This window comes from Scyliorhinus torazame, chromosome 12 (assembly GCF_047496885.1).
Source record: "Scyliorhinus torazame isolate Kashiwa2021f chromosome 12, sScyTor2.1, whole genome shotgun sequence".
NCBI lineage: Eukaryota > Metazoa > Chordata > Chondrichthyes > Carcharhiniformes > Scyliorhinidae > Scyliorhinus > Scyliorhinus torazame.
The window spans coordinates 161,686,848-161,703,182 of NC_092718.1; the positions used below are offsets into that span (position 1 = coordinate 161,686,848).

Here is a 16,335-nt window from a genome sequence, read left to right on the forward strand (position 1 = left end):
TCTGCTTTGTCAAGAAAATGCCACTATTGTAGCTGCACAAGTACAGCTTGGTTAGAGATTCAGCTAGTTCTCGAGCACAAGCCTTCAGCACTGCTCCGGGGGTTTATTCAGGACTCATAGCCTTTTCTTTATCCATTTCTTAATAACACAGAATAAAATGAGCTAGCATCTGTGATGCTGGGACCCTCAGGAGGTCAAGAGGGACCATCCACTCAATAGTTCACAATGTTTCTAAAACCCAAGACTTACTTTGCAGCAATATTATGAAGCTCCTTCTGTTGGTCTTCTTCCCTGGTCATTTTCGAAAGTTCAGTGAGGGCTGCCTCGACCTGCTGAATTGTCATTATGCTCTTATGGGCCGGAGGAAAACTTTGACTCCCTTCAAAAAAGATGCGCACAGTCTCAGAGACATCTCCCTAGAGTGAAAGCGAGAAAGACTTATTTATTTGGCGCCTTTAACAACCTTAAGGTGTTTGAGAGAGGTATACAGCCAATGAGTTACCTTCGGAGTGTAATCACTGTTGTAATGTTGGAAGCGAAGTAGCCAATTCACACACAGCCAACTCCCACACAAAAAAGGTGATAATAACCAGATAACCCTGTTTTAGTGGTGTTGGGGAGGGATAAATATTGACCAGGACTACTGAGAGAATTCACTTAGTCTTTAAAATGATGCTAGTGCACTCGGATCATTTATGTCCATCTGAGAGAGCAGATGAGGCCTCAGTTTAACATCTCATCCATAAGGAGTCATCAACACTGCAGCACTCTCCGTACTGCACAGGAGTGGTAGCCTAGATTTTGAGCTCAAGTCCCGAATCCACATATTTTGACCTGGACGAGTGTATTGCCACTGAGCCCTGGCTAGTATTTAAAGAGGATCCCAATTATTATAAGCATGATTAATCAAACAGCCAAAATAAAAAGACTGAAGAAACAGCATGGGATGTAGGGCTGCTGGGTCGGTTGGGGTGGGGAAAGGGGGGGAGACAGAGAGAAAGAGAGACAGAGAGAAAGAAAGGAAAGAGAGAAAGAAAGGAAAGAGAGAAAGAAAGGAAAGAGAGAAAGAAAGGAAAGAGAGAGAGAGAGAAAAAGAAAGAGAGAGAAGAAATAGTAGGGGAATAAGTAGTAATTGAAGGTTTAGTCTACCTTGGTCACTCTAATAACATTCCCTAGCAGTGTTAAGCCTCTGGCTACCAACTAGATTGGGAATGGTGCGCCACCTGATGGGAGAAAATAGTAAAAAAGAAATTTCTGGAACCCTGGAGCATCCTGTTCTAGTTATCTTAAATGAAAGCCAGTTTCTGAACGAAAGCAGTGAAAATTTTCAAATAGATATATGCAATGAAAGCTTGGTGAAATAAAATAGTTACTCTACAAAACACAGGCAAGGACCACTCCCTTGCAATAAATGTGCTTAGTTTGCATTATTAGCACTGGGTTAGAATGTTTTCACACTTTTAAAATGTAGGTACAAATGTTTCCTCAAAGCCCAACCAAAAAAAAGCTATTCAAATAAAAATAAAATTTGTTAAATCTACAATAAAATTGTACACACTGTTGCTTGCCTTCATGTTGGTGTTTGTACAAAACTCCCATTGCTAAGTCAAGACTGGCACCTGTACTTCTAAACAAGCTCAAATTGGTGCATTTGTGAACAGCTATAAAGTTCCAACACAAATGCTACCAGCCAATATTTATTTATAAAAAGACCATGCCATTGACCAGCTTTAAAATGGATGCTGGGAACAAATTGGAATGCCTTCCCAAGCGTTCAATTTTTTCCAGGTTGCTCCTTTCATTTAAACACATTTCCAAATTGATTTTGTGCTATATGACATTCTTTTCTCCATTGGCTGTGAGCCTGACAATCAATGCTCTATGAAATGAGTTTGTGCAGTCGCAACCCAGCTGTACACAATACAAAGCAGGCCACAGTTGCAAAACATTATCACTATGCAAAATCTCCACCTACAAACATCAAATAAAAACACAAGTTCAATTAAATTTAGCTAAACTCAACTTCTTTTTTTTTTTTAAATAATATTTTATTGAAAATTTTTGGTCAACCAACACAGTACATTGTGCATCCTTTACACAACATTATAACAATACAGATAATAATGACCTTTTTTATTTAAACAAGAACAAAAGAAAACAACAACAAATAAATAAATATTAAATAACAGAAAATAAAAACTAGCCCTAATTGGCAACTGCCTTGTCTCAGGCCACACCGCCCCCCCCCCCCCCCCCCCCCCCCCCCCACCCACCAAGTCCTGGGCTGCTGCTGCTGCCTTCTTTGTTCTCCCCTATCTATCTTTCCGCAAGATATTCGACGAACGGTTGCCACCGCCTAGTAAACCCTTGAGCCGACCCCCTTAGGACGAACTTAATCCGCTCTAACTTTATGAACCCCGCCATATCATTTATCCAGGTCTCCACCCCCGGGGGCTTGGCTTCTTTCCACATTAGCAATATTCTGCGCCGGGCTACTAGGGACGCAAAGGCCAAAACATCGGCCTCTTTCGCCTCCTGCACTCCCGGCTCTTGTGCAACCCCAAATATAGCCAACCCCCAGCTTGGTTCGACCCGGACTCCTACTACTTTCGAAAGCACCTTTGTCACCCCCATCCAAAACCCCTGTAGTGCCGGGCATGACCAAAACATATGGGTATGATTCGCTGGGCTTCTCGAGCACCTCGCACACCTATCCTCCACCCCCAAAAATGTACTGAGCCGTGCTCCAGTCATATGCGCCCTGTGTAATACCTTAAACTGAATCAGGCTTAGCCTGGCACATGAGGACGACGGGTTTACCCTGCTTAGGGCATCTGCCCACATTCCTCCTCAATCTCCTCCCCTAGCTCTTCTTCCCATTTCCCTTTTAGTTCGTCCATCATAGTCTCCCCTTCGTCTCTCATTTCCCTATATATATCCGACACCTTACCGTCCCCCACCCATTTCTTTGAGATGACTCTGTCCTGCACCTCTTGTGTCGGGAGCTGCGGGAATTCCCTCACCTGCTGCCTCGCAAAAGCCCTCAATTGCATGTACCTGAATGCATTCCCCTGGGGCAACCCATATTTCTCGGTCAGCGCTCCCAGACTCGCAAACTTCCCATCCACAAATAGATCTTTCAATTGCGTTATACCTGCTCTTTGCTACATTCCATATCCCCCATCCATTCCCCCCGGGGCAAACCTATGGTTGTTTCTTATCGGGGACCCCCCCAGTGCTCCGGTCTTTCCCCTATGTCGTCTCCACTGTCCCCAAATCTTCAGTGTAGCTACCACCACCGGACTCGTGGTATAGTTCCTTGTGAGAACGGCAATGGGGCTGTCACCATAGCCTGCAGGCTGGTCCCCCTACAGGACGCCCTCTCTAATCTCTTCCACGCCGCTCCTTCCTCCTCTCCCATCCACTTACTCACCATTGAAATATTAGCGGCCCAATAATACTCACTTAGGCTCGGTAGTGCCAGCCCCCCCCTATCCCTACTACGCTGTAAAGAATCCCTTCCTCACTCTCGGAGTCTTCCCGGCCCAAAACAAACCCATAATACTCTTTTCTATCCTTTTGAAAAAAGCCTTCGTGATCACCACCGGAGACACTGAAACACAAAAAGGAATCTCGGGAGGACCACCATCTTAACTGCCTGCACCCTCCCTGCCATTGACAATGCTACCATGTCCCATCTCTTGAAATCTTCCTCCATCTGTTCCACCAACCGCGTCAAATTTAGCCTGTGCAATGTGCCCCAATTCTTAGCTATCTGGATCCCCAGGTAACGAAAGTCTCTTGTTACCTTCCTCAACGGTAGGTCTTCTATTTCTCTACTCTGCTCCCCTGGATGCACCACAAACAGCTCACTCTTTCCCATGTTCAATTTATACCCTGAAAAATCCCCAAACTCCCCAAGTATCCGCATTATTTCTGGCATCCCCTCCGCTGGATCCGCCACATATAGTAGCAGATCATCCGCATATAAAGATACCCGGTGTTCTTCTCCTCCCCTAAGTATTCCCCTCCATCCCTTGGAACCTCTCAGCGCTATCGCCAGGGGCTCAATCGCCAGTGCAAACAGTAATGGGGACAGAGGACATCCCTGCCTTGTCCCTCTATGGAGCCGAAAATATGCCGATCCCCGTCCATTCGTGACCACACTCGCCACTGGGGCCCTATACAACAGCTGCACCCACCTAACATACCCCTCTCCGAACCCAAATCTCCTCAACACCTCCCACAGATAATCCCACTCCACTCTATCAAATGCTTTCTCGGCATCCATCGCCACTACTATCTCCGTTTCACCCTCTGGTGGGGCCATCATCATTACCCCTAACAACCTCCGTATGTTCGTGTTCAGCTGTCTCCCCTTCACAAACCCAGTTTGGTCCTCATGAACCACCCCCGGACACATTCCTCTATTCTCATTGCCATTACCTTGGCCAAGACCTTGGCATCTACATTGAGGAGGGAGATTGGTCTGTAGGACCCGCATTGTAGCGGATCCTTTTCCTTCTTTAAAAGAAGCGATATCGTTGCTTCTGACATAGTCGGGGGCAGTTGTCCCCTTTCCTTTGCCTCGTTGAAGGTCCTCGTCAGTAGCGGGGCGAGCAAGTCCAAATATTTTCTGTAAAATTCAACTGGGAATCCGTCCGGTCCCGGGGCCTTTCCCGTCTGCATGTTCCTAATTCCTTTCACCACTTCTTCTACCGTGATCTGTGCTCCCAATCCCATCCTTTCCTGCTCTTCCACCTTGGGAATTCCAGCCGATCCAAAAACTCCATCATTCTCTCCCTCCCATCCGGGGGTTGAGCTTCATACAATTTTTTATAAAATGTCTTAAACACTTCATTCACTCTCTCCGCTCCCTGCTCCGTCTTCGTCTCTCACCCCCCCTATTTCCCTCGCTGCTCCCCTTTTCCTTAATTGGTGTGCCAGCAATCTGCTCGCCTTCTCTCCATATTCATACTGTACACCCTGCGCCTTCCTCCATTGTGCCTCTGCAGTGCCTGTGGTCAGTAAGTCAAATTCCACATGCAGCCTTTGCCTTTCCCTATACAGTCCCTCCTCCGGTGCTTCCGCATACTGTCTGTCCACCCTCAAAAGTTCTTGCAACAACCGCTCCCGTTCCTTACTCTCCTGCTTCCCTTTATGTGTCCTTATTGATATCAGCTCCCCCCTAACCACCGCCTTCAACGCCTCCCAGACCACTCCCACCTGAACCTCCCCATTGTCATTGCGTTCCAAGTACTTTTCAATGCATCCCCTCACCCTTAAGCACACCCCCTCATCCGCCATTAGTCCCATATCCATTCTCCAGGGTGGACGCCCTCTTGTTTCCTCCCCTATCTCCAAGTCTACCCAGTGTGGGGCATGATCCGAAATGGCTATAGCCGTATATTCCGTTCCCCTCACCCTCGGGATCAATGCCCTACCCAACACAAAAAAGTCTATGCGTGAATAGACTTTATGGACATAGGAGAAAAACGAGAACTCCTTACTCCTAGGTCTACTGAATCTCCACGGGTCCACCCCTCCCATCTGCTCCATAAAATCCTTAAGCACCTTGGCTGCTGCCGGCCTCCTACCAGTCCTGGACTTCGACCTATCCAGCCTTGGTTCCAACACCGTGTTAAAGTCTCCCCCCATTATCAGCTTTCCGGTCTCTAGGTCTGGGATGCGTCCTAGCATTCGCCTCATAAAATTGGCATCGTCCAATTCGGGGCATACACGTTTACCAACACCACCATCTCTCCCTGTAATTTGCCACTCACCATCACGTATCTGCCCCCGTTATCCGCCACTATAGTCTTTGCCTCGAACATTACCCGCTTCCCCACTAATATAGCCACCCCCCTGTTTTTCGCATCCAGCCCGAATGGAACACCTGCCCTACCCATCCTTTGCGCAACCTAACCTGATCTATCAGTTTCAGGTGCGTTTCCTGTAACATGACCACATCTGCTTTAAGTTTCTTAAGGTGTGCGAGTACTCGTGCCCTCTTTATCGGCCCGTTAAGCCCCCTCACGTTCCACGTGATCAGCCGAGTTGGGGGGCTTCCCACCCCCCCCCCCTTGCCGGTTAGCCATCATCTTTTTCCAGCTTCTCGCCCAGTTCCCACGCGGCTGTATTTCTCCCAGACGGTGCCCCCCCGCCCATCCTTTCCCGCACCCACTCCCCCCTTTCCCCAGCTGCAGCAACCCAGTAATTCCCCCCTCCCCCCCCCCCCCCCGCTAGACCCCCCCGCTAGCGTAATTACTCCCCCCATGTTGCTCCCAGAAGTCAGCAAACTCTGGCTGACCTCGGCTTCCCCCCGTGATCACGGCTCGCCCCGTGCGGCGCCCCCTCCTTCCTGCTTCTCTATTCCCGCCATAATTATCATAGCACGGGAACCAAGCCCGCGCCTCTCCCTCGGCCCCGCCTCCCATGGCCAACGCCCCATCTCCTCTCCCTCCCCACCTCCCCCCATCACCACCTGTGGGAGAAAGAAAAGTTACCATACCGCAGGATTAATCATACAATCCCTCTTCGCCCCCCCCCACTCATCCCACCACTTTGTCCAAACGTTCATTTTCGTAGTCCAATCATTCCAATTTTTCTTCTACAATAAAAGTCCACGCTTCATCCGCCGTCTCAAAGTAGTGGTGCCTCCCTTGATATGTGACCCACAGTCTTGCCGGTTGCAGCATTCCAAACTTTATCTTTTTTTTGTGAAGTACCGCTTTGGCCCGATTAAAGCTCGCCCTCCTTCTCGCCACCTCCGCACTCCAATCTTGATAGACGCGGATCACCGCGTTCTCCCATTTACTACACCGAGTTTTCTTCGCCCATCTAAGGACCATTTCTCTATCCTTAAAACGGAGAAATCTCACCACTATGGCTCTGGGAGCTTCTCCTGCTCTCGGTCTCGCACCATAACTCGGTATGCTCCCTCCACCTCCAACGGACCCGTCGGGGCCTCCACTCCCATTAACGAGTGCAGCATCGTGCTCACATATGCCCCGACGTCCGCCCCCTCCACACCTTCAGGAAGGCCAAGAATCCTCAAGTTGTTCCTCCTTGCGTTATTTTCCAGTGCCTCCAACCTCTCCACAGATCGTTTCTGGTGTGCCTCCTGTATCTCCGACTTCACCACCAGGCCCTGTATGTCGTTTTCATTCTCTGCTGCTTTCGCCTTCACGACCCGAAGCTCCTGCTCCTGGGTCTTTTGTTCCTCTTTCAGCCCTTCAATCGCCTGCAATATCGGGGCCAACAACTCTTTCTTCATTTCCTTTTTTATCTCCTCCACGCAGCGTTTCAAAAACTCTTGTTGTTCAGGGCCCCATGTTAAACTGCCACCTTCCGACGCCATCTTGGTTTCGGCTTGCCTTCCTTGCCGTTGTTCCAAAGGATCCGCTGCAATCCGGCCACTTTCCTCTCCTTTTTCCATCCGTGTCCAGGGGGAACACCCTTCTGGTTTACCGCACGGTGTTTTCAGCCGTTAAAATTGCCGTTGGGGCTCCTATCAAGAGCCCAAAAGTCCGTTTCACAGGGAGCTGCCGAAACGTGCGACTCAGCTGGTCATCGCCGCACCCGGAAGCCTTGCTAAACTCGACTTCTTAACTGAACACATTCTTTTTGAAAGATTTATTTTTATTTGCTTAAATTTCCTTCACACGTTAAAAGATTTTTCCAATGATGCAGCTCATGCAAGGAATGCACAAGAACTACACAAATCAGAAGGTTCAAGATCAAATCTCAGTCTCTGCGGAGTTAATCTCGGTCAGGAAAGCGACAACCGACTGCAGTATTTTGGGGGCTACTGAAGGTGACAATAGGCCAATTCTCCTCTGACCACCAATGACCCCCTTCCCCCACCACTTCACAGCCCACGACAGAAACAGACAGCGATATTCTCCACATTAAATCCATGCTGCTGCGCCCTGTCAAGATTTGTGAGTGAGCCATTAGGCAAAACATCCACTGGTGCCAAGAGAATAATATCCCAGTTCCTTCGGAAAAGCAAGATGGAGAGGGTGAAAACATGTGGAATGTCCCAGGTTTCGCCTGAACAATTTACATTTTATGAACCCTTGACATAATTTGGCTCAAATGTCACTAGGACTGACACTACGCATTTAGTCATAGAATATAGCACCTAGGTTTTAAAAATAAATTAAATATTGTTTGAAGAAAAAAAATTGTTCCAAAGTGCTACAGCTAACATTCCAGCAGCCTTCAGTTTAATAAAACACCAGAGATGAAGCAGACAGTGCAGCAGTAAGAGTTTTATCTTGGCTCATGGCAGGAGAGTCTATAGCATTTTACTTCCATGTTTGCTTTTAGTTTCTGATCTGCTACCTTTACAGCTTGGTTTAATAGCCAACACCCACCCCCCTCACAGCTTCATGTGTTTGTCTGCATGGATCTCTCCAGTGTCTTTTCAAATCCCACTATTTGCATACTTACCCTTATTTTTCCAAAGAAAATACTGCCACATTAACTCACCAATCATCTTTACTGCACCAAAAAGACTTTTCAGCAGTTTGCAGGTCACTTAATTACTCATCCATGCTCTGCGACTGGCATATCTGTTGATTCTGCTCCTTTTCCAAACTAACTCATTTTAGGCTAACTAATAGAAAACAAAGAGTTGGGATGAGAGGGGCATTTTCAGAATGGCAACTTGTAACTAGCGGAGTGCCAAAGGGATCAGTGCCGGGTCCACAATTATTTAAAATATACATTAATGACTTGAACAAAGGAAGTGAAAGTACTATTGCCAAGTTTGAGTATGACAAAATAGGTTGGGTGGCAAATAGTGAGGGTGACACAGAGCCTACGGAGGGATATAGATAGGTTAATTTGTGGAATTGGTGGAATGTCTAAGAGATGGTTTTTTGGAGCAGTTTGTGAAAGAGCCTACTAGGGAACAGGCAATTGTGGATTTGGTGATGTGTAATGAGGCAGATTGATTAGGGAACTTAAGGTGAAGGAACCCTTAGGGAGCAGTGACCACAATATGATAGAATTTATCCTGCAGTTTGAGAGGGAGAAGCTGCAATCAGATGTAACGGTACTTCAATTAATTACGGGTAACTACAAAGACAAGAGGGAGGAGCTGGCCAGAGTTGATTGGAAAAGGAGCCTAGCAGGGAAGACAGTGGAACAGCAATGAGAGGTGTTTATGGGAGTTATTAGGGAGAACAGAGAACATTGAACACACAGTGCAGAAGGAGGCCATTTGGCCCACTTAAGCCCTCACTTCTACCCTATCCCCGTAACCCAATAACCCCTCCTAATTTATTTTTTTGGTCACTAAGGGCAATTTAGCATGGCCAATCCACCTAACAGCATGTCTTTGGATTGTGGGAGGAAACAGGAGCACCCGGAGGAAACCCACGCAGACACGGGGAGAACGTGCAGACTCCGCACAGACAGTGACCCAGTGGGGTATTGAACCTGGGACCCTGGTGCTGTGAAGCCACAACAGAAATTCATCCTAAGGAGGAGGAAACATGCTAAAGGGAGGACAAGGCATCCATGACTGACGAGGGATGTCAAGGACAGCATAATGGCTAAAGAAAAAGCATACAAAGTGGCGCGGGTTCGTGGAAAACCAGAGGATTGGGAAGCCTTTAAAAGCAAGCAGAGGACAACTAAAAAAGCAATAAGGGGGGAGAAGATGAAGTATGAATGCAAGCTCGCTAGTAATATAAAGGAAGATAGGAAGAGTTTTTTCCCAATATATAAAAGGTAAGAGAGAGGCAAAAATAGACATTGAACCACTGCAAAATGTGGCTGGAGAAGTAATAATAGGAAACAAAGAAATGGCAGACGAACTGAATAGTTACTTCGCATCAGTCTTCATGGTGGAAGACACCAGTGGGATGCCAGAGCTCCAGGAGAACTCGGGGGGGGGGGGGGGGGGGGGGGGGGGGGGGGTGAGTGCAGTGACCATTACTAAGGAGAAGGTTCTGGGGAAACTGAAAGGTCTGAAGGTGGAGAAGTCACCTGGACCGGATGGACTACATTCCAGGGTCCTAAAAGACAAAGCTGAGGAAATTGTGGAGGCATTAGTGATGATCTTTCAGGAATCACTGGAGGCAGGAAGGGTCCCAGAGGACTCAAAAGTGGCTAATGTAACACCACTGTTTAAGAAGGGAGGGAGGCAGAAGACGGGAAATTATAGGCCGGTTAGCCTGACTTCGGTCACTGGTAAGATTTTAGAGTCTGTTATTAAAGATGAGATTGCAAAGGAATTGGAAGTGCATGGTAAAATAGGACTGAGTCAGCACAGCTTTGTCAAAGAGGTCGTGTCTGACAAATCTATTAGAATTCTTTGAGGAGGTAACAAGGAAGTTAGACAAAGGAGAACCAGTGGACGTGATTTATTTAGATTTCCAGAAGGCCTTTGACAAGGTGCCGCATAGGAGACTGTTAAATAAGTTAAAAGCCCATGGTGTTAAGGGTAAGATCCTGGCATGGATAGAGGATTGGCTGACTGGCAGAAGGCAGAGAGTGGGGATAAAGGGGTCTTTTTAAGGATGGCAGCCGGTGACTAGTGGTGTGCCTCAGGGGTCTGTGCTGGGACCACAACTTTTCACAATATACATTAATGATCTGGAAGAAGGTACTGAAGGCACTGTTGCTAAGTTTACAGATGATACAAAGATCTGTAGGGGGACAGGTAGTATTGAGGTACCAAGGGGGCTGCAGAAGGATTTGGACAGGCTAGGAGAGTGGGCAATGAAATGGCAAATGAAATACAATGTGGAAAAGTGTGAGGTTATGCACTTTGGAAGGAGGAACCTAGGCACAGACTATTTTCTAAATGGGGAAATGCTTATGAAACCAGAAGCAGAAAGGGACTTGAGAGTCCTTGTTCACTATTCTCTTAAGGTTAATGTGCAGGTTCAGTCGGCAGTTAAGAAGGCAAATGCAATGTTAGCATTCATGTCAAGACGGCTAGAATACAAGACCAGGGATGTACTTCTGAGGCTGTATAAGGCTCTGGTCAGACCTGATTTGGAGTATTGTGAGCAGTTTTGGGCCCCGTATCTAAGGAAGGACGTGCTGGCTTTGGAAGGGGTCCAGAGGAGGTTCACAAGAATGATCCCTGGAATGAAGAATTTGTCGTATGAGGAACAGTTGAGGACACTGGGTCTGTATCCGTTGGAGTTTAGAAGGATGAGAGGGGATCTTCTTGAAACTTACAAGATACTGCGAGGCATGGATAGAGTGGATGTGGAGAGGATGTTTCCACTTGTAGGAAAAACTAGAACCAGAGGACACCACCTCAGACTAAAGGGACAATCCTTTAAAACAGAGATGAGCAGGAATTTCTTCAGCTAGAGGATGGTGAATCTGTGGAACTCTTTGCCGCAGAAGGCTGAGGAGGCCAAATCACTGATTGTCTTTAAGACAGAGATAGATAGGTTCTTGATTAATAAGGGGATCAGGGGTTATGGGGAGAAAGCAGGAGAATGGGGATGGGAAAATATCCGCCATGATTGAATGGCTGAGCAGACTCGATGGGCCGAGTGGCCTAATTCTGCTCCTATGTCTTATGGTTAAGTGAGTAGACAAAAACTTGGCAGATGGAATATAATTTAGGAAAATGTGAAGTCATGCATTTTGGTAGGAAGAATAAAGGAGCTGAATATTATTTAAATGAAGACTGCAGAAAGCTGCAGCACAGAGGGATTTGGGGGTCCTCGTGCATAAATCACAAAAAGCTAGCATGAAAGTTTAGCAGGTAATTGGGAAGGCAAATGGAATGTTGGCCTTTATTTCAAAGGGAATGGAGTATAACAACAAGGAAATCTTGCTTTAACCATACAAGATACTACTTAGACCTGGAATACGGTGAACAGTTTTGGTCCCCTGATCCAAGGAAATATATACTGGCATAGGAGGCAGTCCAGAGAAGATTAATTAGGTTGATCCTGGATATGGAGGAATTTTCATATAAGGAGAGGAGTAGGGTGGACATGTACTCACTGGTGTTTAGAAAAATGAGATATGGACTTCCGGGTGCGGCGATGACCAGCTGAGTCGCACATTTTGCAGCTCCGGGTGAAACGGACTTTTGGGCTCTTGTTAGGAGCCACAGCGGGAATTTTGACGGCTAAAAACACTGTGCGGTAAACCAGAAGGGAATCTCCCCTGGAAACGGATGGAAAAAGGAGGAGAAAGTGGCCGGATTGCAGTGGATCCTTTAGAACAGCGGCAAGGAAGGCAAGCAAAAACCAAGATGGCGTCGGAAGGTGGCAGTTTAACATGGGGCCCTGAACAACAAGAGTTCTTGAAATGCTGTGTGGAAGAGCTCAAAAAGGAAATGAAGAAAGAGCTGTTGGCCCCGATACTACAGGCGATCGAAGGGCTAAAGGAGGAACAAAAGACCCAGGAGCGGGAGCTTCGGGTCGTGAAGGCAAAGGCAGCCGAGAATGAGGACGACATACAGGGCCTGGTGGTGAAGACGGAGACGCATGAGGCACATCAGAAACGATGTGTGGAAAGGTTGGAGGCACTGGAGAACAACGCAAGGAGGAACAACCTGAGGATTCTTGGTCTTCCTGAAGGTGCGGAGGGAGCGGACGTCGGGGCATATGTGAGCACGATGCTGCACTCGTTAATGGGAGCGGAGGCCCCGGCGGGTCCGTTGGAGGTGGAGGGAGCATACCGAGTGATGGCGCGAGGACCGAGAGCAGGAGAAATTCCCAGAGCCATAGTGGTGAGATTCCTCCGTTTTAAGGATAGAGAAATGGTCCTTAGATGGGCAAAGAAAACTCGGAGCAGTAAATGGGAGAACGCGGTGATCCGCGTTTATCAAGACTGGAGTGCGGAGGTGGCGAGAAGGACGGCGAGCTTTAATCGGGCCAAGGCGGTGCTTCATAAAAAGAAGATAAAATTTGGAATGCTGCAACCGGCAAGACTGTGGGTCACATATCAAGGGAGGCACCACTACTTTGATACGACGGATGAAGCGTGGACTTTTATTGTGGAAGAAAAACTGGAATGAGCGGGTTATTAAAAAGAACGTTTGAACAAAGTGGTGGGGCGAATGTGGGGGGCGAAGAGGGGGGTTAAAAAGGGGGGAAAGAGGAGTTTTATGTACTAATCCTGCGATGTGGTAACTTTTCTCTCTTCCACAGGTGGTGATGGGGGGAGGAGGGGAGGTGGAGGAGATGGGGCGTTGGCCATTGGGGGCGGGGCCAAGGGAGAATCGCGGGCTTGGTTCCCGCGCTATGATAATCATGGCGGGAATAGAGAAGCAGGAAGGAGGGGGCTTCGCACGGTGCAAGCCGAGGTCACGGGGGGAAGCCGAGGTCAGTCAGAGTTTGCCGACTTCTGGGAGCAACATGGGGGGAGTAATTCCGCTAGCGGGGGATCAAGCGGGGGGGGGGGGGGGGATCCAGATAGCCAAGAATTGGGGCACATTGCATACGTTAAATTTAACGCGGTTGGTGGAACAAATGGAGGAGGACTTCAAGAGATGGGATATGGTATCCCTGTCACTGGCAGGGAGGGTGCAGGCGGTTAAGATGGTGGTCCTCCCGAGATTCTTCTTTGTGTTTCAGTGCCTCCCGGTGGTGATCACGAAGGCTTTTCTTAAAAGGATTGAAAAGAGCATCATGGGTTTTGTGTGGGCCGGGAAGACCCCGAGAGTGAGGAAGGGATTCTTACAGCGTAGCAGGGATAGGGAGGGGCTGGCACTACCGAGCCTAAGTGAGTATTATTGGGCCGCTAATATTTCAATGGTGAGTAAGTGGATGGGAGAGGAGGAGGGAGCGGCGTGGAAGAGATTAGAGAGGGCGTCCTGTAGGGGGACTAGCCTACAGGCTATGGTGACAGCCCCATTGCCGTTCTCACCGAGGAACTACACCACAAGCCCGGTGGTGGTGGCTACACTGAAGATTTGGGGACAGTGGAGACGGCATAGGGGAAAGGCTGGAGCCTTGGGGGGGTCCCCGATAAGAAACAACCATAGGTTTGCCCGGGGGGAATGGATGGGGGATATGGAATGTGGCAAAGAGCAGGAATAACGCAACTGAAAGATCTGTTTGTGGATGGGAAGTTCGTGAGTCTGGGAGCGATGACCGAGAAATATGGGTTGCCCCAAGGGAATGCATTCAGGTATATGCAACTGAGGGCTTTTGCGAGGCAACAGGTGAGGGAATTCCCGCAGCTCCCGACACAAGAGGTGCAGGACAGAGTGATCTCAAAGACATGGGTGGGGGATGGTAAGGTGTCAGATATATATAGGGAAATGAGGGACGAAGGGGAGACTATGGTAGATGAACTAAAAGGGAAATGGGAAGAAGAGCTGGGGGAGGAGATCGAGGAGGGGCTGTGGGCAGATGCCCTAAGCAGGGTAAACCCGTCGTCCTCATGTGCCAGGCTAAGCCTGATTCAGTTTAAGGTATTACACAGGGCGCATATGACTGGAGCACGGCTCAGTACATTTTTGGGGGTGGAGGATAGGTGTGCGAGGTGCTCGAGAAGCCCAGCGAATCATACCCATATGTTTTGGTCATGCCCGGCACTACAGGGGTTTTGGATGGGGGTGACAAAGGTGCTTTCAAAAGTAGTGGGGGTCCGGGTCGAACCAAGCTGGGGGTTGGCTATATTTGGGGTTGCACAAGAGCCGGGAGTGCAGGAGGCGAGAGAGGCCGATGTTTTGGCCTTTGCGTCCCTAGTAGCCCGGCGCAGGATATTGCTAATGTGGAAAGAAGCCAAGCCCCCGGGGGTGGAGACCTGGATAAATGACATGGCAGGGTTTATAAAGTTAGAACGGATTAAGTTCGTTCTAAGGGGGTCGGCTCAAGGGTTCACCAGGCGGTGGCAACCGTTCGTCGAATACCTCGCAGAAAGATAGATGGAATGGAAAAAAGAAGGCAGCAGCAGCAGCCCAGGATCGGGGGAGGGGGACCAGAAGGACTCTCAGGGTTGTTAATATATACTGTATAATATGTATAGGTCGTTGCTACAGATAATTATATATTGGACTGTTAAATTATATTTTTGGAGAGTGTTACTTGTGATAAGGCAGTTGCCAATTAGGGTTAGTTTTCATTTTTGTTATTTATTATTTATTCATTTTCTGTTTATAAAATAGGTCATTGTTATTTGTGTTGTTATAATATTGTGTAAAGGATGCACAATGTACTGTGTTGGTTGACCAAAAATTTTCAATAAAATATTTTTTTTTTTTTTTTTAAAAAATGAGATATTGGTACGGCCGCACTTGGAATATTGCGCACAATTTTAGTCGCCACACTATCAGAAGGATGTGGATGCTTTGGTGAGGGTGCAGAGGTTTACCAGGATGCCTGAACTGGAGGGTTAGCTATGCAGAGAGGCTGAATGGACTGGGACTGTTTTCATCAGAACGACGGAGGTTGAGGGGCGACTTGATCGAGGAGTACAAGATTATGAGGGGCATGGATAGAGTGGATGGGCAGGCACTCTTTCCCAGGGTGGAGGAGTCAGTCACTAGGGGGCATAGGTTTAAGGTCCATGGTCAAAGTTTAGAGGAGATGTGCGAGGCAGGTATTTTACACAGAGGGTGGTGAGTGCCTGGAACACGCTGCCAGGGGAGGTTATGGAAGCAGATACATTAACGGCGTTCAAAAGGCATCTCGACAAATACATGGATAGGATGGGTGTAGAGGGATACGACACAAGGAAGTGCTGAGGGTTTTGGCCAAGGGTGGTATCACGACCGGTACAGGCTTGGAGGGCCTAAGGGCCTGTTCCTGGGCTGTATTGTTCTTTGAGAGGTGACCTAATTTAAACAATTAGGATTCTCAGGGGGTTTGACAGGGTAGATGCGGAAAGGTTGTTTCCCCTTGCGGGAGAATCTAGGACAAGAGGGCATAATCTCAAAGACTAAGGGGCCATCCATTTAAGACATAGCGGAGGAGGAATTTCCTCTCTCAGAGGGTAGTGAATCTGTGGAATTCTTTGTGAGGGCTTTGGTAGCTGGGTTATTAAGTATGTTCAAGGTCGAGATAGACAGATTTCTAATCAGTAAGGGAATCAAGGGTCATGGGGATGAGTAACTTCATTGCAGTGTTCATGTAGGCCACTTGTGATACTAATAAAAATTATTAATGCAGGAAGGTGGAGTCGAAGATTATCCCGTCAGATTAGTCATGATCACATTAAATGGCAGAGCAGACTCGATGGCCAAAAAGCATCCTTCTGCTCCTACGTCTTGTGCTCTTTTCCCTTTACTGATGTGAATGGAATATATTTTTACGTCCCGTTTTGATGACAGATTCATATCCAAAATATCATCACCTGCATTTTCTCCTTACACACTAAAAACACAACTGTGTT

At 47.9% G+C, this 16,335-nt stretch overlaps 1 protein-coding gene across 4 annotated transcripts in view; it reads right to left on the reverse strand.

Moving 5' to 3' along the window:
• The window catches only part of lig3 (ligase III, DNA, ATP-dependent), a 100,164-nt gene that overhangs the window by 71,609 nt on the left and 12,220 nt on the right, over positions 1 to 16,335 (reverse strand). For all 4 annotated transcript variants that reach the window (XM_072469302.1, XM_072469301.1, XM_072469303.1 and 1 more), the window contains exon 6: positions 250 to 416. In XM_072469302.1, coding sequence (XP_072325403.1) covers positions 250 to 416 — 167 coding nt within the window. The remainder of the gene's footprint in view (positions 1 to 249; positions 417 to 16,335) is intronic.